The following is a 25,229-nucleotide window of genomic DNA, read 5'->3' as shown; positions in this document are numbered from 1 at the left end:
GTATTAGTATAGTAAATTGTATTGGAAAACTTCCACCACAGCACGTACTTCCTTTCACTTCTGCCTGCTGTGTGTGTGTCCTTCCCTCAGGTTATCTGTTGTTGAGAAGCCATGTTGAAGTTTAAATACGTGAGTCAGGGAAACCTGAGGACGCTGCAGTCCTCTGCGGACCCCATCACCATCCGCAGCTCGAGACTCAACCAGGTGTTTCAGGTAAAGTTACGTATATATTTCATATTCCCTGATGCCATTGACTGTGCATATGTAAACACTTTGTACAGTATGAATCCAGTCTCCCTAAACTGTTGGTAGCTGACTTCCGTTTCCTGTGTTTATGTGTTGTCCCCCAGGGCCGAGTCAGCCTGTACGGGCAGCAGGGAGGGTGCACTTTAGGCCGGGAAGACTTCCTGGAGGCTCTGCTGCTACTGTACGAGGAGTGCATCTCCCCAGAGCTTATGAAGATACACCATGTGGCCAATTTTGTCAATAAGTGTAAGCATACATTTTACATACACTACCAGTCAAAAGTTTGGACACACCTTCTCATTCAATGTTTTTTCTTTATTTCTTTATTTCTTTTTTTCTACATTGTAGATTAATATTGAAGATATCCAAACTATGAAGGAACACATATGGAATTATGTGGAATATTTTTTATATTTTAGATTCTTCAAAGTAGTTGAATGAGAAGGTGTGTCCAAACTTTTGACTGGTACTGTATGTGTAGGATTATTTTGTTTGTTTGGTCCTATCAAGCATTTTCTAATCGCATACGTTAATACAGTTTGCATTGCATCACTGGATGTAGTTGGTTCAGCGTTTAACATGCATATTTACTGCCTTTGAGCTGTTGTTTTTGAAGACCATAACAGTTTATACTGTTTCTAGTCACAGTTTTTTCACTATAAAGTGACATCCTAATGAGAGATCACCTAAACACATAATTTAAGATTTCACAATTAGCAAATATAGACCATTAAACAATATCGGTGTGTTATTTAGAAAATATGCCAGATAGATTTATTTAATACATGTGTGTGTGTGTAACTATGTATCTAAACAGATTTTATTTTTGTCTGTAGTATGTTTACAGTTTTAGGTCCTAATAGTTGTTTTACTTCATTTCTTAGAAACTATGGGTGAACAATCTCTGCATGTTTGTGTCTGTTTGTGAAACAGTTTCTGAAGTGGTCTCAGAACTACGGGCTATGCAGCCAGACGTTAATGACTTTGAGCTGCGTGCGGTGGTGGGTCGTGGTTGCTTCAGCGAAGTCCAAGTAGTCCGCGAGAAGGCCACTGGGGATGTTTGTGCACTGAAAGTCATGGATAAGACAGTTTTACGCATGCAAGAAAATGTAAGTATCTGCTGTAGCAGAGTAGTACAATTTCTCAAATTAATGAATTCATTTTAGTTGGATTTATTTTTTGCTTTTTCTTTTCTTTTTTTTTACATTTATCATTTGGCTTTACCACAAAATAGGCATTTTAAACTGATGTCATTTTACATGTCACAGTAAGAAAAACACAAGTGAAAATGATAAAATGACTGATTTCCCAACTCCTTTTAGTTGTTTAGGTTTTTCAGTTTGAGGGCCTCAGAGTTCTGCATGGCTTTTACACTTTCATGGCCTGCTATTGTCAATGTTGTTGCAAACTGTGTTTTTTGTGCAGTGACTAGTCAAAATGTCGGATGTCAAGAAGGACTGTTTTGTCTGAGCATTTCATTCATCCAGTATCAGATGGGGATTCTAAAGGGTCATAAAGGTTCTCTATATAATATTCAGAGCATTAATATAGCTGCAAAAGATTTTTTGCCTTGTAAAGATATAGTGGAGTTATGTCTACCTGGGCAGAGAATGCCCAGCTACCTGGGTCGCTCTCCCTCTGCATGTGTTCTAATCCAAGCTTCTCTGTGCTTTGTTGTCAACATTGCAGTCTGAAAATGCCCACTGGAGGCTACTGTAGGGTTGAATAGAACATAACAAAATCTGGGTACATTATCTCACAGCTGTGCTCTCTGGCATGTGACTAATAGAATAGATCTTAGTCAGAATAGAACATGGTGAGTGACAGGGTGGTGACAGGAAGGGTCTGAAGTGAGCAATACAACGAATAACTTGTATGAACAAGAAATGTTTTGTTCAAGAAACTATTGACTTCTTTGCATAATTTGACAAAATGACATCCCGCTTAAAAAAAACAAACTAGCATCAAGAATTGAAGCTAGGAAAGAAGGGCATTATTTCTTAGTAACAAAATGTTTGTTTGATATGTGGATCAAGGTCTCCTGCTGTTTAATTAAAATATATATTACATTTAAACCCCACTGAAGCCTTAAGGGTGGTAGCTTCTCAGTGTTTTAGACAGATTAGTTTATGTGATTGATACACTACTCACAATAACAATTTGTGCAGCACTGCTGTTGCATTTGTTTAATGTATTTATGCTCATGGCCTTTTTGATTCTTCTCAGGTGGTTTTTCATGAGGAGGAGCGGAGGATCTTGGCTCTGAACAGCAGTCCCTGGATCCCTCAGCTTCTCTACGCCTTCCAGGATAAAGAACATGTCTACCTGGTGAGAATGCTTTCTTTTGATCTTGAGGATGGACTGAAATTAATATTTTACATAAATTCTTCTTGTCAGAAGAATGTTTTGAGAGTCTTTTGCAAACTGCAATAGGCCAAGGGGGAGTAATTGGGTAATAAACATGCCAAGCAAATGGCACACACTATGTAGTACTTGGTGGGTTTATTATACATATTAATACCCAGAGTCATAACAGGCCGTTATGTTGTAGTGTAGGTCTGAAGGTACTTCAGTTGGTAACTCAAGTATAGTAACTGCAAAAACCGCGGTCCCTAGCTCAACCATTGCTTTCAAGAGAGACTGTTTTATCTACAGTTTTTTTGTCTTTTCTGAATTAACTCCTTGCACTAAACTGAACCAAACGATCTCCATTCAAAAAAAAATAAATCAATTCACTGTTTTGTGGTTTAAAAGTGTTTGTAGTTGAAGATTCAATTAATAGCCACAATCTTATTTATATGTGTGGTCTCCATAAACAGAGAGTAACATATTACAAAGGCATTTGTTTTTAATAATTTAACCTTTAGGATGAGTTGATGCGTATTCACTCAGAATCTTTAATCATATTAATTTAAATAAGCTGAAACCTTTGTAGTAGACGAGTCATAGAACGATCCACTGATCCTCCTGGTGGTGTCTGTTAATGATATTTGGTATGTCATTAATATTGGTTCATAGTTACTTGTGTTAAAATAATACTCTTCAATGTTGTCTTGATAATCTGCATACAGTATTTTCCATATATTCACCCAGCATTTTGGGAAACGTCTTTGTTTGCCTTCAAAACCACAGCTAGGTGGGAAGAGAGGGATAGTCAGGATGTGTTTACATTTCTAAACTTATAAAAAATTACAGGCAGGAAAAAGGGCTTATCACCCAGCTTTGTTGTTCAAAAAGGCCTCAAATGTGAAAGTTACCTGAATTTACAACCTCAGTGTAAATGTTTATTTTATTTAATTCCTATACGTGTTTTAAAGGAGTAAAACACAGCTTATTTTCATATAAAGCTGTGTACAGGAAAACTATCTTGGAACGTGTCATTTCTTTCAAATTTTCTTTCACAGCTGTGCCTAATAGAGCAGTTAAGATCAGTCAGAATAGTGCATGAGCTGCTACAGGAAGGGATCTGAAGTGAGCACTGAAAGGAACAACTTGTATGTAGAAGAAATGCTTTGAAGCAAGGGGGTTAGTCTCTGAAAAAAAATCACCTTCCAGCAACTTCATAGTGGTGTTGTGATCTCATGTCTGCCTGCAGTCTAACCATCCAGGGTTTTGTTCAGGTTAATGACATTATTCAATGCTGGCAAACATCGCTGGACAGGACCACTGAAGTGCTGCAGTCTTTTGGCCTCGCTGTTGTTGTTCAAATTGTGATTTAGTAGCCAATTACATTTACAATTACAATGTCACATTCAAGAAACTACCACTGTGAAAAAAGTAAGAAAAATACGACAATCAAGCTAAGCTAACTGTTTCCCCCAAGCTTCCTGTGTTTCACTTAAAGGTGAAACACCTCCTGAATCTCTGTACTTAAGGTGGATAAATTATCAGCTCGGTTTATTCTAGTTAAGGAGGTAAACAGGTATATTTCCAGAAACGTTAGTGTCCCTTTAATAGTCTAATCTTCTGCACTGAAGCACAGTGTACATTTTCTCCTCGGAGAGAATGTCCAGTGTAAGCAGCTTGAAGGCTGTTAACCTCACAGAGAATCTATATTTTCTCTGATAACCCGTTAGATTGGCTTAGGGTGCAGGAAAAAAAGCCTTTCCTGCCTAGTCAAGCCTCGCGTTGTATACTGCCCTTTCGTTTTTCTTTCGCTCAACCTCTCCTTATACCTTCCTTCATGCCCCCTGCATGTCTCCGTTCTTTCTCCTCCTCTCTTTTCACTCCCCCTCTGTCTCACCCTGTTCCCTAACTGAGCATGGAGAGAAATACAAAGCATCCATCTTTATCCGTGTGTCAGAGAGGCACCCAGTCTCCCTGTTGCTAGGTAACACTGGAGAATGCTCCTGTTCATTCAGACTGGCCGACCATTCATGCACCAGAGGCTCTCGCTTGTTGTGGCTGTATGGCTGCCACCATATAGCTCAAATCAGCCAGACCGACGCCTTTCATCTCAGGATGCAGACAGCAAAAAAAAAAAAGAACTTGAGTCAAGCATGACCAGTGTTGATTTGTTGATTTGTGATTCCAAACTTTAAAGATGCTTAATGAGATGTCTTTTTGTATTGTTGTTATGGCAATTGCTTTGACTGTAAACAAGTCTTATTTTAGCCCATGATCACAGAAACAATTTTTAGCTCTCAAAGACCAATCCTTTGACTGCAGTATCGCAGATAAATCTGCAATAGTATTCAATGTTACATAACTGAATCCATAATGAGGAGAACCATCCTATAAGCTTGAGCTGAAATAGAGCTTTGATGTGAGCTCAACACATGTGGCCCTGCACTTGTTGCCTTGTTTTTCTTTCTAAATATAGGCCTATTTGTTAGGCATTCATAAATGTTTCAACGGCGTTTGATACCTGTTCATTTGAATCACATTCAAATCCGCAATGATTCAAATTGCAAGTGCCAGCCATAGTTTTATACTGCCAGTTAATGACTGCATACAATTGTGTCTTCAGGCGATGGAGTACTTGCCAGGCGGTGACCTGATGTCCCTGCTAAACCGATACGAGGATCAGTTTGATGAGTCCATGGCTCAGTTCTATTTGGCTGAGCTGGTAGAGGCCATTCATGCTGTCCACCAGCTGGGATATGTCCACAGGTAAGATTGACTGAATTCGACCTCTCATTAATGAAGACATGACATTTCAAGGCTTTGAGGAACAAAAATGGTTGAAGAAATAGGGCCAGAGATCCGAAGGTGTAACCCGTACTTGTAGATCCTCGCTAAATGTCAGTCTTTGTTTGCTCTTTTGTTTTCAGTGGAAAGCCAAATGCACATGATTCAGGAAAACATTAACTGGACATGAGAAATGTAGCATTGTAATTTAACCTGGAGCACTCAGTTCGATGTTATGTAACACAAAAACATTTCTTGAGTTTACGAATGTATTCAATTATCATCAGTGTGAGACATATTACAGTACTCAGGCAACAAACGGCTCTGTAAAAGCAGTATCAAATCCCTTTTTAAACTATCCACTTGCAGAGACGTCAAACCAGAGAACGTTCTCATCGATCGGACTGGTCACATTAAGCTGGCAGACTTTGGATCAGCTGCCAGGCTGACTGCAAACAAAACAGTAAGAAGATCACAGAGTTTGCTCTATGTTTTGCCCCAGGATGCTTGACACTGACATCATTGTTTTTTATCAATGCGTTTCCAGGTGGCAGTTCCAACAATGACTGTTGGGACCCAGGACTACCTCTCCCCCGAGGTCCTGGCGGCCATGAATGGGGGCTCTCACAGCACCTACGGGGTCGAGTGCGACTGGTGGTCCCTTGGAGTCATGGCGTATGAGATGATCTACGCCAGGTCGCCTTTTTCTGGTGGTAGTTCCACAAAGACGATCAACAACATCCTCAACTTTCAGGTAAATAGACTGTCATCTTGACTGGTACTGACATGGTCACTGGTTGTATCTGATCTGTATTGGTCGGCTGTCAACTCACCAAGGCCAGTTAACTTCATGAAAATACGCAGCCTGATTTACCTTAAGTAATATCTAATCAGTCTAGGCATCATGTAATAAATTGTCCGTGTTTTTGCCCCCAGCGTTTCCTTAAGTTTCCAGAGGAGCCGCGGGCCAGTAAGCAGTTTGTAGACCTGCTGCAGAGCTTGCTCTGTGGAGCCAAAGAGAGACTGGGTTTCCAGGGACTCCGCTGTCACTCTTTCTTCTCCAGTGTAGACTGGAACCACTTAAGACAAGGTGAGGAGATACCTCTCACTTGAGACTCTTTGTTATTCTGCCTTTCCAGTGGAAAAAGCTCCTTTTAGCTCGAAATGACACGGTGTTGCTGTAAACACGTTGATGATCTATTACTAGTTGACAGATGTTAATGTTGTTTATTATATACATGAGTGTGTATGCACATAGACAACAAACAACAATTGCGTTGCCAGTGTTACAGTCCGTAGTAAAATAATGAGATTCTGTATTGTTGGCAGTAGGCCAGCTCTTTCCTGAGTAGAATGGGAGGAAGGCAGAGACTAGAAGCGAGGCAGACAGAGTTAAGATCTGCAACTCATCTGCTTCTCAACAGACGCAGCACAAATCTTTTACGCTAGCACCACCACACGCTCTCTGGGTGGCGGAAATGCATGTGTGTGTTTGTTGGTCCTCCTTGTTGCCACCAGATCAGAGACTGCACCAAATGACAGTTTGACATTTTCACCTGACCAGCTCCGGGAAAACACACCCATACCATTCTCATCAATGGACACTTTTTGTGAAGCCGCAGCTCAACAGTGGTTCTGTAACTCACACATGTGTTGCTGCATGGTTGATGAGTGTTTATTTTGCTTTGCAGAAGAACACCTTGTGTCTTGGGATGAATAAACCCTCCTTTTTGTGATTCTGCAGCGATTATCAAACATTATTATGCTGGTCCTTTCCTCTGAGCTGTTTTCCAGTTATAATATTCCTATCAACACTGAATATTAATGACTCTAGTTGTTTGTTCAAAAATCCTCATGGTTATCAGCAGACTATGATACAGTGTGTGGAGGGCAGGAGCTGTTTGTGCCTTGGTGTGTTGAAGGGTTGATTTATTTTATTTTTTATTTATAATATTAATATCAAATACAATATTTAAAAAATGGAATCATATATTAACATTGTATTAAAAATATGGACTTGGTTTATTGATAATTGGACACAGATATAGCCTTATGATTCAGCTTTGGCTCCAGCTGATTAGCTTGCTCTGCTGCAGTGAGGGAGAGCATGTGTGTATGAGAGAGAGAGAGAGAGAGAGAGAAGGAGGGAGGGAAGGAGGGAGGGACAGATAGAGGCAGCATGTGCATCAACCCGCGACTTACCGCACTCTAGGCTCCCTCAGCTCCGTTCCTCCTCCCTTCCTTTTCTCTCCCCTTTCTCCTTGTTGTGTTTTTTTAATTTTTTACATTTATTTTGTACTACTTTGTTCGTCGCTGCTTCCTTTCCCCCCCCCCCCTTGCCCTCTCTCACTCAATCCCTTCTCCTGCAGTTCTCCCGCCTTTCGTTCCTGCGTTGCACGCTGAAGATGACACCTCTAATTTTGAGGAGCCGGAGCAGGCAGCCCCCCGGCCAGCCTCAGCAGCCCAGCGTGGAGCTCTGCCAGTGGGCTTCCAGGGCCAGGATCTGCCCTTTCTAGGCTGGTTCTTCAGCAGAGCGTTGACAACATTGGCCAAAACTGAGTAAGTGCTACCTGTTTACTTGGCATTGTTTGGCTTTTTTTTTTTCTTTACAAAGACGACCTCTCTTTTTCCTGTAGTGAACGCAGAGACCTCCTGCATACACCTCCTGCATACACCTCTCTAACACACCTTTGTTGGTTATTGACCCCATGCTACCTTGGGCTGCTGTTTTGAGGTTAGACTCCTCATTACCTCAGCAACATATTCCAGGTAGCCTCATTTCGGGTGACCTAGTGTGGTGCCCTGGGCAGTTGGTGTTGTGTCCCTGTCATTAGCGTTGTGCCTGTTGGGGCCAAAATGGGTTTGGCCATATGCTGTGTCAGACAAGGAACAAGGGAGGCGAGGGATCCCCCTGTTCTCCGGTGCTTTCTTCTTCTTCTTAGTCCTGTTTCGGTGCTTTGGGGTTGCACGTAGTTGATCCGATGCATAGATGGATCAAATGAATGGACCAGAGGATTCTGAGCTGGAGTTATCTTGCCATTGGCGCTGATTGGTATGCGGCTGAGTGTGTCAATGAGGTTTGCTGAGAGGTGGAACCCCAGACATACACTCCCCCCGTTGCTGCTGTTATTGTGCTTTCTCTGTTACTGTGCAGCATATAAGGCTCCTGGCTTTTATAGCAGGGGTTTTGGGACTGCAATTATCCCTAATAGTGTTTGGCTCCTTAACCTCTGATAATAATACAAGAGGACGGGTTTCCTTTCTTTAGCCCCATGGCAGTGCTCTAGCAGGTTAATGGTCCTGGAGACTGCGGATCATGACAGCGGCAGCAACAGAAAGGGAAGAAAAAGCGTTAGCAGATTAGACAGGGAAAGGGATGAGAGCTCAGATTGTGGGAGAGAATCTATTTCTATGGTTACTACCGTGATGTTTTTTTTTTTCCCAGTCCCCACCCCCATCTTTACCCGTCTCATCGCCTCCTCTTATTTTCTCCCTCTTCTAATGTCTCTGTCCCTTGCTGTTACACCATCAGTCATCTGTTCATGGTTTTTAACTGAAGCCAGTCATTGTGCTTGCTGCACTTGATTAAGAGGAGCTCATAGAATGTGTCAAATTTGTGTGTGGGTGCATGCATATGCATGTACACACATTCTTCTTAACAATGCCAAAAAGGAAAGAGAAAATGAACCCAGAGCCAGGCGTAATGAAATGCTAATCATGCATTTTTGGGGTTCCTGCTATTCTGTTTTTTTTTTTTCCTTTCTGTGTGAACTTGTCCGTCTGACTCCTCATTAGTCAAACTCAACAACAAAATCCCCTTAACAGCTTGCCTCAAATTCATAAGAAGCTATCTGTGGTTTAGTGTCAGAAAAACATTTGTGGAAGGAGGCTTTAATGTAGGCTTAGAAACGTCTGCCTTTTTGAGGGAATATTGGACAATTTCGTGGGAAATTATGCATAATGTTGTTGTTTTTTTTTACAAGTTCTTTGTTTTTTGTGTCATTCAACACTTTGGTCAAGAACAGGACATCTTGACAACTACTGAACAGATTGCCATGCATGGTTACTGCCAGATGGCCATGGTGTAGATATTCATAGTCCCCAGAGGATGATTCCTAATTATTCAGGTGACCAGGCAACTGACTTTTCATCAATGCAGAATTTCTCCTAGTTGTGGAATCTAACAATCTAACAACCGATTTTCAAGAAATCTGTGGAGGACATTCATGGGGCGGCTGTGGCGTAGTGGAGAGCAAGGTAGTTCTCCAATCAGAGGGTCGGTGGTTCGATACCCGGCTTCGGCAGTCGATGTGTCCTTGGGCAAGACACTTAACCCCAAGTTGCTCCTGAAGGCTTGCCATCGGTGTGGACTGGATGATGAATGTTAGTTAGAGTCTGATGGTGGCACCTTGCATGGTAGCCTGTCATCAGTGTGTGAATGGGTGAATGATATGTAATATACTACTGATTGTAAGTCGCTTTGGATAAAAGCGTCTGCTAAATGACTGTAATGTAATGTAATGGTCTTTGGAGGACGGTTCTTTATGTTTTAAATAACCCTCTAGTGCTGCTATCAGGCCAAAATATTCACTTAGACAAAATAACAAAAACAACATGGGACACTGTTGTGAAATTCACTGAGCCCATTTTTGCTCCACAGCAGATAAATCCTTGTTACATGATGACAAACTTTAAATCTTTAGACCCACTACTCTTAAGACTTTGGAACTGCTAATTTACTCATATGTTTTTAATTTTCTTTCAAAATATTATATTTTTTTAAACAGAGTTGTTCATTTGTATTTAGGCTCTTTATATTATTTGGATTAAAATCACCTCATTTGGTGCTTTACTCCATATCATTTCACACGTTGGCAGTGTGGAATGTCGGCAAATGTGATTTTTGCACCGCAAAAAACATAATTAATAAGGACACATAAAAGCAAGAAAATGTTTCAGTAACCTGTCACATCTAAGATGGTAAATTAAAATGTCCTATTATTAGAGATAACTTTGAACCAGAACAAGCTTGAACAAGTTCTTATTCTAGTCAATTAGGCAATACAAATTCTGCAGTGCTTGCTATATTGACAGATAAAGCAAAGTTCTCCTGCTTGCATACAAGCTTTTCACGCTCGGAGGGTCCTCCCCGGCCAAATCCTCTTGCATGGCCGCAGCCTCGGCCTCTCTCTGCTGCATTTCTCTGGCCGTTTACTCTATACTCATTGTAGTTGTTGGAATTGTATGTTGTTTGCAAAACAAGCGAAGTTCTCTTTTGAGTTGCCTCTAGAGCATGGGCGCCCCCTGGTTTCCCAGAGATGGAGACGAGAAACCCAAGCTGAAATAGCAGCCTGTAGTTCTTCCTCGCATTCAACTACGTCATTGTCATGTCAAATATGGACGCAGGAAGCATCCAACTGCAAACTCTGCTCTCTTGGTCAATATAGCACGCACTGAGGTATTTATTGCTTCAATCGACTATGTTTACCATCAACACTGATTGGACATCCACATAAATGCGGCAAATTTACCCTTAAGCATACTAAGCAATCACTTAGTCTACTGTAGTCCCCACTTTTGCATGCCTCTGCAGTATTATTGGAGGTGTTTGTTTATTGAAGGTGTTCTCCAACATTGTTTTATGTGTTTATTGGTTAATTTAAAGAACACAATTAAAATAACAAATTACAGGCAGTGGTAATTTTCCACTTTCTCTAAAAATGAGGTTCACTTATAAATAGCCTACGTTTGAAACCCTACCTGTGTAGGATTATGCATGTTCGTTTGCATTTCCTTCAGTATGTACATGGCTGTGTTAATGTATGTGTTATATTATTTTTGTTTTCCTGATGAGTGCTGCAAAGCCTTTGAATTGCAGAGTCCCTGTCTCTCTTTGATTCTCTTCAATAATGCAGTCTCCACTGGCTACTCATTTATTTTCTCTCCACAGTACAGAGACGTGACAACTACCATATTCCTCTGTTAGGAAAAGAGAAGGCCAGCATTTTTCTTTTGTAAAAACATTTATTTCCCATTTTGCCTTCATGATGTTCACAGCAGTATATATTACCCACGCTTCCTTGAAAACATTATTGATATTTGCTCCAATTTTCAATTCAAAGCATACATCACAAGAAGCGTGCCAAAACAGTTGGAGGTGAAGAAGACATCCATGCATCCTCCATACTCACTTATCCATCATGCCTTTAACAGTTAAGAGTTGAGAGAAGAGGGAGAACAGAAAAAAACATGCAACTCGATGCAGAAAACCCCCAGCTGAGGACGTTTAATTTGCCATATTATCTGTACAGTAGCCCCCTAAAACGATTCAACGAGAGAACTTTATGAATTTTGATGTAACATAAATTTTTAATTCTAACAGATTCAGTTTGCTGGAACGCCTTCTCATTTAATCTTGAATCCTATGAAAAAGGCTGTTTGGGGTGTTGCTGTTTTTGTGAGAGATGTGAGCCAAATGTGTGTGTGTGTGTATGTTTCGGTATACTCTCGCTTTATAGATATACTGTATATATATGTATATGTGCGTGCGTATGTGTGTGTCTTTCAGGGGGATGTTTCTCGATGCAGAGAGGCGAGGGGAGCAGTGCTTGCTTTTGTGATTATTTTTAACACTGTGACTCAGTCTGAGTCAACTTTATTAAAGATCCCCCTGCTGTATTTATGAGCTCATTCAAACAGACCCATTCATTTCTTTAGAAGACGTCTATCCATGGAAGAATTTTCTCTTTTCTCTGGTCAAGAGAAGGGTGAAAAAAATGTGCTCGCTCTAAATTATTCCCAAAGAATGGAAACAAAATAGGACATCGCCTTACATAAACAAGAAAAATGGGTGCATTGGACTCGCTACAGAGCTATGTGTAGACCAACCGCAAGCAAAAGCATAGCCCAAATACTACTGTCATATATTTTGTCAGGCAAACAGTAAACATTCCCAGGTTTTCACGACTGTTTTGTTGTTCATGCAGTCTGTTTTGTCCTAAATTAACCACAATGCTATAAAAAGGCTCTTTTGAATGTTATTTATGTCAATAGGCTTATTGTTACGACTACATTTATTTATTTGAGTACTTTTCTTCTAAAGGAAACTGTCTCAGTGTCTGTTGCTCATTTACAATCTGTGGGCGTTTGCATTGTCTGCATTTCACCCAGCTTAATCAAGCTATGATACTGTCGAGGCTCGCTGTTACATGATGTGGCTCTGTGTCTTAGTGGTGCAATCGGCGACTAGAAAAGCATAAATGTCGATGTCCTGATCGCATATTTTACTGAATATTGGAATATAACGATCGTCAGTAAAACTTTATATCACACTATGATGGTTAACATTAAACTTTCATTAATCCTTGTTCACTTCTCGGTTCAGCAATGTTTTAATTATTCCCTACTTTCTTACACAATAGACACATATTTTTGAAAAATAGCATTTTTTAGACTTACAAAATCTTTATTTGTTTGATTTTGTCAAATGACAGTCTAAGTAAATCGAAATCTCCTGCAAATAAATAATTTAGGTGTCACACTGGTAAAACACACAACATGGGTACTGTGTTTATGTTGATATTGTTGAACATGTATATTTACACATGTTGTTGTTCTCAGGTCAGTGTCTGCAGGCCTCAACTCTCCTGCCAAGACCAACTCTATGGAAAAGAAGCTGCATCTTAAAAGCAGAGAATTACAAGAAACTCAAGACAAATGTCACAAGGTGAGGGTGTTCTTTAAGCCTTTTCTTTTCATGCTTTTGTTCATGTTTCAGTATTTCAGCGCAAGCCTTGATGACAAACAAATCAATCTTATTTTTAAATGCAAGAACAGTTCCATCAAGCATGACAGAGATGATTAGAGTAAGACCACTGTTGGCTAAGTGGAAACTGTGAAATTGTCTTTTTGTATTTCCCTATTGTAGCACTTTGTTCTTGAGCAAAAAAACATTAAATCATTGGTTTTATTACCAGACGTTCTGTGTTTATTCTGGCTAACTGGCCTAAAGCAGATCAACAGGCTTCTGGTGCTGATGTAATTAGCCAAGTTAATCATGTTGTGTGCACAACATTGCAACTACATTGTGTGAAGCATTCTTGGTTGGACAATATTTTAAATATTTCAGCTATCATCAAATCTATGGTTGATGGACCCTTCTCGCTGATTTAAATAAACACTTTAAGTAGCTGTACGATTCTGCCTCATATAAGGCATCAACTTTATTACAAACAATTAACATTTACAAATGGCTGTAAGTTGTCGACCTTCTGTTAAGTTTCAATGAAACTGATAATTGTGTTTGTCTCTGGTGGATTCAGATGGAGCAGGAGATCTCCAGGTTCCAGCGTAAAATGACTGACCTGGAGTCAGTGCTCCACCAGAAGGATGTGGAGCTGAAGGCATCCGAGACTCAGAGGGGCATTCTGGAGCAAGACCTCGCCACCTACATTACCGAATGCAGTGTGAGTCATAATAACAACTGTGTGTGTGCGTGTGTAGCATTTAAAGATATTTTTAAACCTAATGATGCTCGACCACTGTCGCTGTCCTCAACCCCTCAAAAATCAGTATTGATTTGAACGAACTGCAGCAATTAGCTTGTGCGCCCATATGTGTTTGCAGAGCCTAAAGCGAAGCCTTGAGGAGGCACGCGTGGAGGTCTCCAGAGAGGATGACAAGGCCTTGCAGCTGCTGCACGACATCCGGGAACAGAGCAACAAGCTGCAGGAAATTAAAGAGCAAGTATGTAAATCTTCTCATTCAAGCGAACCTCTGTCTCCTCCCTCTCATCACGATAATGATGTGGTGCAGTTGGAGATTTTTTTTATTGACACTTCAAGGAATTTATACTTATAAATGTGTACTGAAAGAGGATAAATGCCTTCGTACTTCATCCACTAAGCCGTCGTCTTATTTGAGGAGACTCTATTACTTTCCACGGTGGCGTCTTTATACTATCATAGCTGATAAAGAAGTTACTGTAGCAGCATTGGGATTATACTCTTCTCAGTGTGTCCGTGTTACACAGGCAGGGCTTCCCCTCCTGAGGACTCCCTTGTCCTCGACACTCAAAAAGGTCATCCCTGCAGATGGCATCCCAGCAAGGTACAAAGGGTGGGAGACTTTGATCATTACTCAAGTGATTCGCCCACCCTCGTCCCAGGGAAAAGACGCATAGTATTCATATCACAAATTAAAATTTTAGGTGACCCTTTTTATTACGGCCATTTCTATACTGCATTATAACCATCCTTATTATGCGTTTTAAGAATTTCCTTGGGGATTATTAAAGGTCTATCTTATCTTATAACTTGCTTATAGTACTGTATAGTTATACTTAAATATTTAACACATTATAAAGCATATACCTCATAATTAATGGTTTACTCGCTTTTTCAGGGAGCATAGTTTATCATAATTTCCATAGTCTTTTTATAATGCGTTATATTGTGATTGTGCGTTACTGTAACTGGACATTGTTTGCTTTAAGTAAATCTTCGCAAAAAACCCACAAATTCTTTTTTACTAAAGACAAATGATTACCACAATTTAGAATCACATTCTAAGGCATCATAACGGTGATTATAATGCATTATAAATCGATGCTATTAAGTATTATGACACATGCCCTTTTAAGTCATTATAAAAATGCTTTATAATGTGTTATGATTATGTTATAAACTAATATGAATATTAATGAGGGCTTCTAACTAAAATGCAATGCTATAAATAGATTATAATGCATAATAGACATTGGTGTCTTAGAAAGTCTTAATAAGTTTAACGTTGAAATATTTTTTACAGACAAAAACACTCCGCTGAATGATTGAAATCTGGGCTGTAACAGACAGAACATGTCAGTTATTGATTGAGACTTAGTTGAGTAGCTTGATGTAACCAACTACAGTTTTGTCTCCATTTGTTCATTGGTTGAAAATCTTGGTGCACAAGTGACAAATCAAAGAGTGAAGAGTTTACCAACATCAGTATAACATGTCGTCTCTGCAGAGATTTTTATACACGTAAGCAGTTATCTTTTCTTTTCACTTTTAGTCTCTCTAGTGCAAAGTTGCCAACTACGGCTTAAAAGTGGTAATACTTGAGTTGTTATCTTTGATTTTGACACTTGTGGTGATAAACGGTCATTGCTGTAGTGCACTGCAGTTTCTATAGATCACTGCCGATGAACCAGCGTCAGCAGATCTGTGAAGTACATCTTTGTCTACATCGGTTTTGCAGCAATTGTTGCCCTTTCTAAGAGCTTAGTTCAGGCTATTCCAAATAAAACTCATGCTGCTGTTGTATCTTTAACATAAAAACTTTTTTTTTCCTTAGAAAAAGCAAGATTAGACTAGCAAATTTATTTAAGAAAAAACCCACTGCATACACTAGCTTATTGAAAGTTGGTATTTTATTTAACACAGCTGAGTTAAAAAATGCCATCGCTTAAAACTAAAAGAGTTGTACAATCTTGTTTCATGATATCTTTGTAAGATATTTTCAAATTTAGCACATTTCCTTTATTGAGAAAGAAAAATATGTTAAAAAACTCTTCTCACTTAGATGACAACAGTGAGTTGTCTCCAGCTTGCACAGAATGAGTGTGACCATCACAGCCTGAAGTCCTTGGGCAAATTTCAAAGTATTAATTATAGGGGTGTCACAATTCAATCATCTGTTCAGTTCAATACCCAACATTGTGTTATAGAAAAGGATTTACTGTAAGATGAAAGATCACACTGGTGCTGAGCTTGACTAATATTGATGAAACTTGACCTCATATGTTCATGAATGTACAGTATGTGTCTGAACGGCAGTTTCTCTTCCACGTTGATGACCACTGTGTGCTGTCTTTGGACTCAGGAGTACCATGCTCAGCTGGAGGAGATGCAGGTCACCATCAGGCAGCTGGAGGAGGACCTGTCTGCTGCCCGGCGCCGCAGCGACCTGTACGAATCTGAACTTAGAGACTCCAGGCAAACAAGTGAGGAACTCAAGAAGAAAGCTGTGGAATACCAGCAGAGAATCCAGAAGGTATGTTTGCACCAGAGATGCTTCTAGGTCATGGAATGCAAATGTGCATCAAGTAACAGGCGGAGGACTCACTTTTTGTCCATGAAACACGCATGGAAGAATATTCCCAGAGTAGATGATGACTAGGAAACGTGTCTATAAATTATTGTGAAACAAACCTAAAGTACACATTATTGTGTTCATTTCTCAGACTCTACTTTATGCTTAAAAAGCTGTAACATTGTTTTAAAACATCAAAAAACAGCTAGATAAAATGACAATGTATTCTATATAAAACTATTTATATAAAAGAAAAAAGGGCAACAGTGCATTATAATACACTTCAATGAGAAAAATACTGAATAAAAGCTGGTCTTTTTAAAGTTTGAAACTGTAATTTTCCTTTGATTTTAGACAAGTAAAGTGTGTCAGCTCATTGCTTACAGCGTGGTTTAGGCTAACTGCTGAAGTCAAAGCTTAAAAGAGCCAAACACAAAATCTGCAAATCGTATATATGTATGATACTGTCCTTTCCTCTTTGGTTTGTTTTCTACTGTCTGATAAAATGTGATGCCATCAATCCAGCATTATTGAATATAAAATTACAGACCACTTAGTCTGACAGACTAATGGACTTAAATGCCAAATATTATTTAGTAAAATGCATAGTATTTAATGCTACACTTCTATTGTGCTTCTTAAAAATGTGATATTCAGATTTCAGACCAGAAATGAAAACATAACTCTTTATGTGCAGCACATCAAAGCCACTAATTTACAGATAGTGGTGTTGAAAATTGTCCAAACAAACTCAGTTGAACATATTGGGTCACATGGTTTGGATGCTCCCCCACTTTGGAGGTGATTATGGAAACACCTGGCTGGGAGGAGACCCCAGAGCAGACCCAGGTCAGCTGCTGGACTCATTAGGTCTCCCTATTGGCCTGGAGGCTCTTGGGGATCCTTCAGGAGGACATGTATGGGGAAACTGCTGCATGGGCTGCTGTGCCTGCCATTTTACCACTGCAACCACAAGAAAGCTGATGGATTGTATTTCTTTTTTGATCAGTCTCCACTATATGGCATTTTGTTTTTCAGGCTAAAGAGCAGGGTAAAGCCGATGTGGAGGAGCTTCTCTCCAAACTAGAGAAGGTAACAAATCAGATTGATCTTAATGCTTAGAGATGTTGTTACCATAAGAGTTTTCATTGGTCTTTTGTATTTTCAGACCAATTCTGAGCAGCAGGTGAAAATCCAGGAGCTCCAGGACAAACTGTCCAAGGTAAATTCATGCTTATTATGTAATAAGAAAACATTTATTCAAATATGATTTAGGAATTTGATTAAATATTCACCAAGATAATTTGCTTTACAAACAAAGTGAATAAATCCTTTTAATATGTTGTCTCTCCTAATACTCTGAATGGAAGATCAATACAGCGAATATATATATACACAATTTAGCAGTTTTTCCTATTTCTGAAGCCTGCTGTAGTTCTCCGTTTATTCCTTAGAGGAATGTCTCAGTGGGTACGAGTTGCCGAAGCATATCAAGAGGTTTGTCTTGGGATCCACTAACAGCCTTTGACCTCCTGACCTCCCCAGGCAGTGAAAGCGAGCACAGAAGCCACTGAGCTGCTGCAGAATGTTCGGCAGGCCAAAGAGCGGCTGGAACGAGACCTGGAGCGTCTGCGAGGCAAAACCGACTCTAGTGACACTTTAAAACGCCGCCTGAGAGAGACTGAGGTACCAGAGTAAACCCACAATCCTGAATCATGCACATTTGTTAAATTATACTGGTTTGCTAACTGCCTGTTTCTGTGGTTTACCACTACACCAGTCACTATTGAGAAAGTTTCTGTGTGGTTAGCCTTATTTTATTCTATGCTATTCTTTTGGGTGTGTAAGCAGGAGGGCAGGAAGACCCTGGAGAACCAGGTAAAGAGGCTGGAGATGGTTGAGCGGCGGGAGAATAAGCTGAAAGATGACATTCAGACCAAATCCCACCAGATCCAACAGATGGCTGAAAAGATCCTGGTGAGAGAACTGAAGATAAGGCTTGCTAATACTCTGACCCATCAACCCCTAATTCCACCCTTCCCATTCATCCTGCCCCCTCCCAATCTATTCCTCATCAGTTATCTTAGCACACGCATGTACCCACTGCACACATTTCTGTCTGAAGAGCTCTCTGCTAGCTGAGTCTTCACAAGTGGATACTCGTCTACCGGTGTCATTACATAAATAGATTTTAACTTACACACAATTATACCGGCGTCAACATGAGCAGGCACCGCTCCAGTCGACTTATGGATTTCGGTCTTTTCAATGCAAGTTTCTTCATTTATTTTGATTTGAATGTGTCTGATGTTAGAGTGAAAAGTTTTTTCAATTCTGTTTTTCAGTAGATTGTGCTGTCAGTGTGTGATTGTTAGTGTTCTTGTATGCTAAAAAACACAGCTCTACTGCATTATTAACATTAATGTGAGGCATTTGCAATGTTTTTCTGAATGAATGTTTATGGTGTTCGATGTTTCCAGTTATATTTGTAATGCTCTACTCTTCAGGAGCTGGAGGAGAACCTGAGGGATGCCCAGTCTACAGCCCAGAGGATGGAAACCCAACTGGTTCAAAAGGAGAAGCTTTTTGAAGATAAGATCAAGGTAGGCCAGCCTTTTTTTTTTCAGTATATATTTATGTGTGTGTTATTCCTTGTCACTCCTTCCATTTTATATCATTGTGGTGTCATATATGTCAGAGCTGTCGCATGTTTTACACTGAGGTTTGACACCCCACTTATAACTGCTTCAACATCAGGTTGTACATTTACAACTATGTCAGTATGTGATTCATTTTTTTTTAATGATTGCTTTATCAAGTAGCAAATTACAGACTTCAACCTAAATGTGAATTTGTCAAATCAACGTTGGCATGTGTAATATTCTCTGGTTTTGTCTGATTTAAGGTTCTGGAGGCCCAAATGAAGGAGGACCTAGCTGACAAGGAGAGCCTCGAGGCCCGGAAAGCCCAGCAGGAGGAAGAGTCGAGGGAGAATTGCAAACTTATCAGTGAACAGAAAGCAGTAAGGAAACTCAACAGGATTTAAAAAAAAAAAATATATATATATATATAATATATATCCTCTTTATTTTTTACTGAGATGGGATTTTCATAAACTGAGGGATTTAAAGTGATGCATATTGTCACTGTCTAATACTATATTTTTTAGTAATGATTAATTCTGCAACAGTAGAAACAGCAGCAATGTATTAAATGTATCGTTTATTTTCCTTAATGATATTATGGAAGTCCTATGTACTGTTTATGTCTCAATGAGTTAAAGTTGCTTGTACATATGATACCTTTTATTTTGAAAACTAGACTCTGTCAATGTGTTTTGTTTCTATACGCAGTAATTTGTCATAGTGGTTCAAATGTATTGGAACATATAGTTGGATTAAATCGTAGTATACTTCATGTTGCACTATAAAGCCTCGGCTCAAGTCCTAATCTGGTTAATGTGGTAGAATTGAGGCAGTTAAGAAGCTTTTAGAGGCAGTCATCTGACATTGACAGGAGAAGATTCAGGCAACACCTTAATGGACTCTAATAGGATTTTACTGCAGTAAAGAAATCTGTTTCCTTTAAAAGAAATGGTATTGCTGAAAAATGTGTGTACCATGATTCTTAGTAAGATTTGGCTATCATTCAAAAGGCAATATATTCTTGCATTTGAGCCTCTTTGTTGGGATTTGTGGCCATGTTATTGTGTCTCCCTCCTCTTACAGACCATTAATGCTATGGATTCCAAGATGAAGAACCTGGAGCAGCGCATCTCTGAGCTGTCAGAGGCTAACAAGCTGGCCGCTAACAGCAGTATCTACACCCAGAAGAATATGTGAGTTAACTAGACCCTCTGCCCACACTGTGCTTTCATGAGTGACCCCATCCACACTGACTCTGTCTCCTCCGGCCTCCACTTGCTTCATTAGTGCGTACGTATTTGTGCGCCGTGGCTGATCCGTCTCCCATGTGTGTAAACTGTGTATCATCTCATAGGTTAACTATATGATGATATGAAAACGGTGTAACAATGTGAGAGGTTCATCAGTCATAGTTATGAGCCTACAGAGAATCATCACCTGATTCTCAGCCCTCAGCTAAACAGAGTTTTATAGTGAGATTAAGCTAATTGTTTAGCTTTCCGGCCAGAAAGTTTACTATTTTGGTTCACTGTCATTGCTCTCGTACTGAGTAAGCAAATGTTTGCTAACAAGTTCATATCATGTCAACTAAGAACATGATGATATGTCAATCTTGTGTTCACAATATGTGTCCACTGCCCACAAATGGCCAAAAACAAAATGTATCACAGGTTTTGTACAGAAAATGCAGCTTCAAGTGATCTTAATTAATGTAGTACTTTAAGGAATGTTAAAATTATTGTTAGTATTATGTGAAAAGTCGTGCATTTTTCTTACACTTCTGATCTAAATATATTTATATGTTAAATGAATGCGATGGAGCTCTCTTTTGAATGATGTCTGCTTCTAAACAGGCAAAGTAATAGGCATCTGTTTGTGTATATTTTTGTCAGGAAAGCCCAGGAGGAGATGATCTCAGAGCTTCGGCAGCAAAAGTTCTATTTGGAGTCTCAGGCAGGCAAGCTGGAGGCCCAAAACGCCAAACTGGAGGAGCACCTGGAGAAGATGAGTCAGCAGGAGCAGACCAAAAGGACCCGGCTGCTGGAGCTTGAGAGCAGGCTGCGGGAGGTGAGGCAACAAGATACCAGGCAAAATCTGTTGGCTCAAGATTAAGTAATTCACTTTAACTAGCACACACTGTGGCCTTACATCATCACAATCCACAAAAGGGATTAAGGCAGTTGATCAGCTAGCAAGCTCAGATCCCTTTCAGATAAACCGCTAATTAACTACTGTAGGTCTGTAATGGCACCTCTACACGATTGCCATTGGGCCTGTACACAGGTTGCATCTGCTGATCCAGTGGAGCCGGCAGCCCTCATCATCTGTTATCTCCAGAACAATGTAGCTGCATTGCAACCGTAGAGAACATATTAAGTAGTATGAAATTAAAGAGGGACATTGTTGCATGGCCAGGTTTACGGGAGTTAAAGCCCCGATGTTGTCAAGCATCCACCCTGCAGTATCCTTCAAAGTTACATGTTATTAAAGAAAAAGGTTCTCTTTTGCCTGGCACTCCCCTTTAAATATTTGATAATGCATTATACTAGAGTTGGGAGTTTTAAAAGTGCATAATGTGTCTACACGATTCTGAGAAATGCTTCATGAAATCCATTAGCTGGTGTGCATCCAATGCGAACCTGCTCTAAAAAAAGAAGTTTTGACGTAATTGAGGAACCACTATGCCCCCTTTCTCCTGTTTGAGAGCTCTCCCCCCTGGTGTGCTGTCTGCCGCTGTTACCGGTGGACAACCTGCTGACTGGATGTCATATCTCTACCTCCACACACTCTTCCCCACTGAGACGTGATACACAGATTGGCACTAATTGCTGGCCTGTCTGCACACACACACACACACACACACACACACACACACACACACACACACACACACACACACACACATACACACATACTGTCCTCTCTCACACACAAATATGTACTTTCAGATGAGTTCTATTGTTCCATCTCTGTAATAGTCAGAACCATATGGAGAAGATAAATGCACCCTTGTGTCTCAACTTTATTTTGTTTACGGACTCTAACAGCGCTCAGTGTGCATGCGTTCTTTTAAAACGCTTGAAAATGTTTTGAATTATTCTATTTTTAGGTCTAAACAAGTATGACACATAAAATCCAATTACCGGAGGTCTTATTTTTCACCATGCACTTTGGGTTTCTCTGTGCTGTCCAATTGTTTTTTTTAATTGTAGAGTTTGCATCTGCATTTTTATATCTGCTAGTTGAAATGGTGTCCCCCTGACATCCTCTAATTATCCTCCCTCTGTTCTTTTTCCTATACTGCCCATTCGGCTCGTTTCATGTTAGAATACACATTAAATTTGATACTTTTTCACCTTTGTTTCATTACTTGGTTCTTTTAATTGGTCTTCAATTTCTTATGGCATTAAGAAAGTTCCTGAAAAGTCTTGAAAAAACCTAGTTTTATAAGTAAGTGCTACTTTTAAATACCAGAAAATGTCATCAAATCAGACAGATTTGGGTCATATAGTTTCAAGCTGTTCTCTAAATTGATTTTAAACAGTTTTTCGATTCCCTCCAATTTCTTAATTGCCCTGATATCCTACCATCTGAGCGTCTCAGGTCTGAATTACACTGTGATATACACAGCTTTCATCATCGTCCTGTTTCCTTGTAGATGGGCCTAGAACATGAAGAAGAGAAGATGGAGATCAAGAGACAGGTGTCAGAGTTGACCCTCTCCCTGCAGGAGCGCGAGTCCCAGATAAGCAGCCTGCAGGCTGCACGTCTGGCCCTAGAGAGCCAGCTGCAACAAGCAAAGACTGAGCTTGAGGAGACCACCGCTGAGGCTGAGGAGGAGATCACCGCCCTCAGGGTAAGACAAACACGTGCAAGCCCATGTGTGTGCAATCAGAGTCATTCATAGAAACACAGGTGCTCATACATTTAGCACAAAAATATTCAGATGTAGGCAGTCTGTATTATGAATGCAGTCCGAAGAAAAGGCTGTGTTAAGTTTTCTGTCTATTTTAAATAATACGTTCAGCATCATTCTTCATCATTTTATGTTGCAGTCTGATCCAGTTGTATTTTTTGGTCTCGTTTCTCACAGAATCACAGAGATGAAATTCAGCGAAAGTTTGATGCCTTGAGAGACAGCTGCTCAGTAAGTGCTCCCACAGCCTTGTGTCTCTGCTTTCAGCAGCAGCAGAACAATTTTCAAAAGGTTTCACAAGACATTTGAATATATGGTGATTAATGTTCAGCTTTAAACGTTCATTCTAATGTAGCATTGTAAGCTACTGAATCAAGTCTTTGGCAACGAAGCACAGCATGCGTTCATTTGGCATTCTCCAATTTTGCCCAAACACGTCCATAAAGTACATATATTTTTTAACTTTCATACTAACTGTAACTTAAAGGGTTAACATTAACAACACATTGATGGATAACTTTAATGCAAAACATTCAACACATCACCTCCTTCAACTTTCAAGTAAAACATCGAATAGATCTTAATTGATATTTGACTGACTTAATTAAACATCATTTTCCTACATGGCCAGCTCAAGTTTCTTATTTGCTGCATTTTGGAAGAAACGTCACTATCAGCGTTCAAATTGCTCAGTCTCATTGTAAAACTGTGAGTTTTAGTAGCCTAGCTGTGCTAGTACTTTTTTTTTTTGGGCTTCTGTGGCAAGAACCTGAAAATATCTGTTCACCTCCATAAGCAAAGCTAACCCCTCTACCTGTTTGTGTTGCCTCAGGTGATCACTGACCTGGAGGAGCAACTGACGCAGCTGAGTCAGGAGAATGCTGAGTTGAACCGACAGAACTTCTACCTGTCCAAACAGCTCGATGAAGCGTCAGATGAGAGGGAGGACCAGATGCAGCTCAGCCAGGAAGTGGACAGGCTGAGGAGGGAGGTGGCTGACCGTGAGATGCACCTCAACAACCAGAAACAGGTAACACACACACAATTGCTCTAAAGCTCCTGAACACAATTAACTTTATACCTCATGTTGATCAAATATAGTGGAAAGTTAAAGATATTGTAAGAATTCAAGTTGTGCTTTTCACAGTTTCTATCCTCACGTTGCAGACCAAAAATGTGATACATCTTATCATTAAGCCTAATAATACTGAGACCTTGTGCTGTCACTGAATGCGTGTGCTGTCTGAAATGCAGGAGAGACAACAAAAAGCTGTGAAAGATGCTCCCTTCACTTTTGCTTGTTTATCCTTCCAGAACATTGAGACACTGAAGACCACATGCAGCATGCTGGAGGAGCAGGTGGTGGAGCTGGAGTCCCTAAATGACGAGTTGCTGGAGAAGGAAAGGCAGTGGGAGGCTTGGAGAGGTGCCCTGGAGGACGAAAAAAGCCAAGCCGAGAGACGCACCAGAGACCTGCAGAGACTGTTGGACAATGAGAAACAGAACAGGTGATGCACAAACCTGAACACCTAAATGTACTTACACAGTTGTTATAAATACGAATGATATTGTGGAAAATGTATTGCTATTGTAAGACTTGCTATTTTGCTGTGCTCAGGCTGCGTGCAGACCAACGCAGCACTGAATCTCGCCAGGCAGTGGAGCTGGCAGTCAAAGAGCACAAGGCTGAGATTATGGCCTTACAGCAGGCCTTGAAGGAGCAGAGACTGAAGGCTGAAAGTCTGTCTGATACTGTGAGTCACAAGTGTTTTTTTGTCGTTCTTATGATCTAATTTAAGCCCCGTCTGCAGTCCTCTCAGTGGAAAAAAAATCATTTTCATTCTGCGCAAGAAAAATGTGGAGATGGGATTCAACTTTCAGTTTCAACAATTTACCATGAACTCCCATGTTCTCCCAGCTCAATGATCTGGAGAAGAAGCATGCCATGCTGGAGATGAATGCCCGCAGCTTACAGCAGAAACTGGAGACAGAGAGAGAACTCAAACAGAGGCTGATGGAAGAGGTAAAAAGTGAAACACACCTCTATTTATTTCATTTAAATTACATTTATGTTATTGAATTTTCACCTACAACTCACTTATGCAAAATAAGTGAAACCAAGGAGTGAATTTAGCCAACTGTTTAAAGAAATGTACTTTGAACTAAAATGTTTCCATTACATTTCTTTAAACAGTTGGCTAAAAATGGTCTCCTGA

General features: G+C 40.1%; 1 protein-coding gene across 2 annotated transcripts in view; it reads left to right on the top strand.

Annotated features, from left to right (window-relative positions):
* cita (citron rho-interacting serine/threonine kinase a) overlaps window positions 1–25,229 on the top strand; it is a 39,785-nt gene that overhangs the window by 1,179 nt on the left and 13,377 nt on the right. Inside the window, exons 2-28 of one of the 2 annotated variants that reach the window (XM_054616871.1) lie at window positions 91–213; window positions 351–492; window positions 1,180–1,355; window positions 2,473–2,574; window positions 5,216–5,358; window positions 5,746–5,839; window positions 5,924–6,130; window positions 6,313–6,466; window positions 7,746–7,935; window positions 12,997–13,102; window positions 13,698–13,841; window positions 14,002–14,121; window positions 16,243–16,413; window positions 17,491–17,544; window positions 17,621–17,674; window positions 17,998–18,138; window positions 18,304–18,429; window positions 18,960–19,055; window positions 19,358–19,474; window positions 20,181–20,290; window positions 20,990–21,164; window positions 22,756–22,953; window positions 23,191–23,244; window positions 23,846–24,043; window positions 24,328–24,521; window positions 24,632–24,767; window positions 24,932–25,036. In XM_054616871.1, the coding sequence (XP_054472846.1) occupies window positions 112–213; window positions 351–492; window positions 1,180–1,355; window positions 2,473–2,574; window positions 5,216–5,358; window positions 5,746–5,839; window positions 5,924–6,130; window positions 6,313–6,466; window positions 7,746–7,935; window positions 12,997–13,102; window positions 13,698–13,841; window positions 14,002–14,121; window positions 16,243–16,413; window positions 17,491–17,544; window positions 17,621–17,674; window positions 17,998–18,138; window positions 18,304–18,429; window positions 18,960–19,055; window positions 19,358–19,474; window positions 20,181–20,290; window positions 20,990–21,164; window positions 22,756–22,953; window positions 23,191–23,244; window positions 23,846–24,043; window positions 24,328–24,521; window positions 24,632–24,767; window positions 24,932–25,036 (3,609 nt within the window). In that variant the 5' untranslated portion in view covers window positions 91–111. Of the gene's footprint in view, window positions 1–90; window positions 214–350; window positions 493–1,179; window positions 1,356–2,472; window positions 2,575–5,215; window positions 5,359–5,745; window positions 5,840–5,923; window positions 6,131–6,312; window positions 6,467–7,745; window positions 7,936–12,996; window positions 13,103–13,697; window positions 13,842–14,001; window positions 14,122–16,242; window positions 16,414–17,490; window positions 17,545–17,620; window positions 17,675–17,997; window positions 18,139–18,300; window positions 18,430–18,959; window positions 19,056–19,357; window positions 19,475–20,180; window positions 20,291–20,989; window positions 21,165–22,755; window positions 22,954–23,190; window positions 23,245–23,845; window positions 24,044–24,327; window positions 24,522–24,631; window positions 24,768–24,931; window positions 25,037–25,229 lie in introns of both variants that reach the window. The other variant, XM_054616870.1, reaches the window with a different exon arrangement.

The sequence above is a fragment of the Anoplopoma fimbria genome, chromosome 17 (genome assembly GCF_027596085.1).
Source record: "Anoplopoma fimbria isolate UVic2021 breed Golden Eagle Sablefish chromosome 17, Afim_UVic_2022, whole genome shotgun sequence".
In the NCBI taxonomy this organism is placed as follows: Eukaryota; Metazoa; Chordata; class Actinopteri; order Perciformes; family Anoplopomatidae; genus Anoplopoma; species Anoplopoma fimbria.
This window is presented reverse-complemented; position numbering and strand designations above follow the sequence as displayed.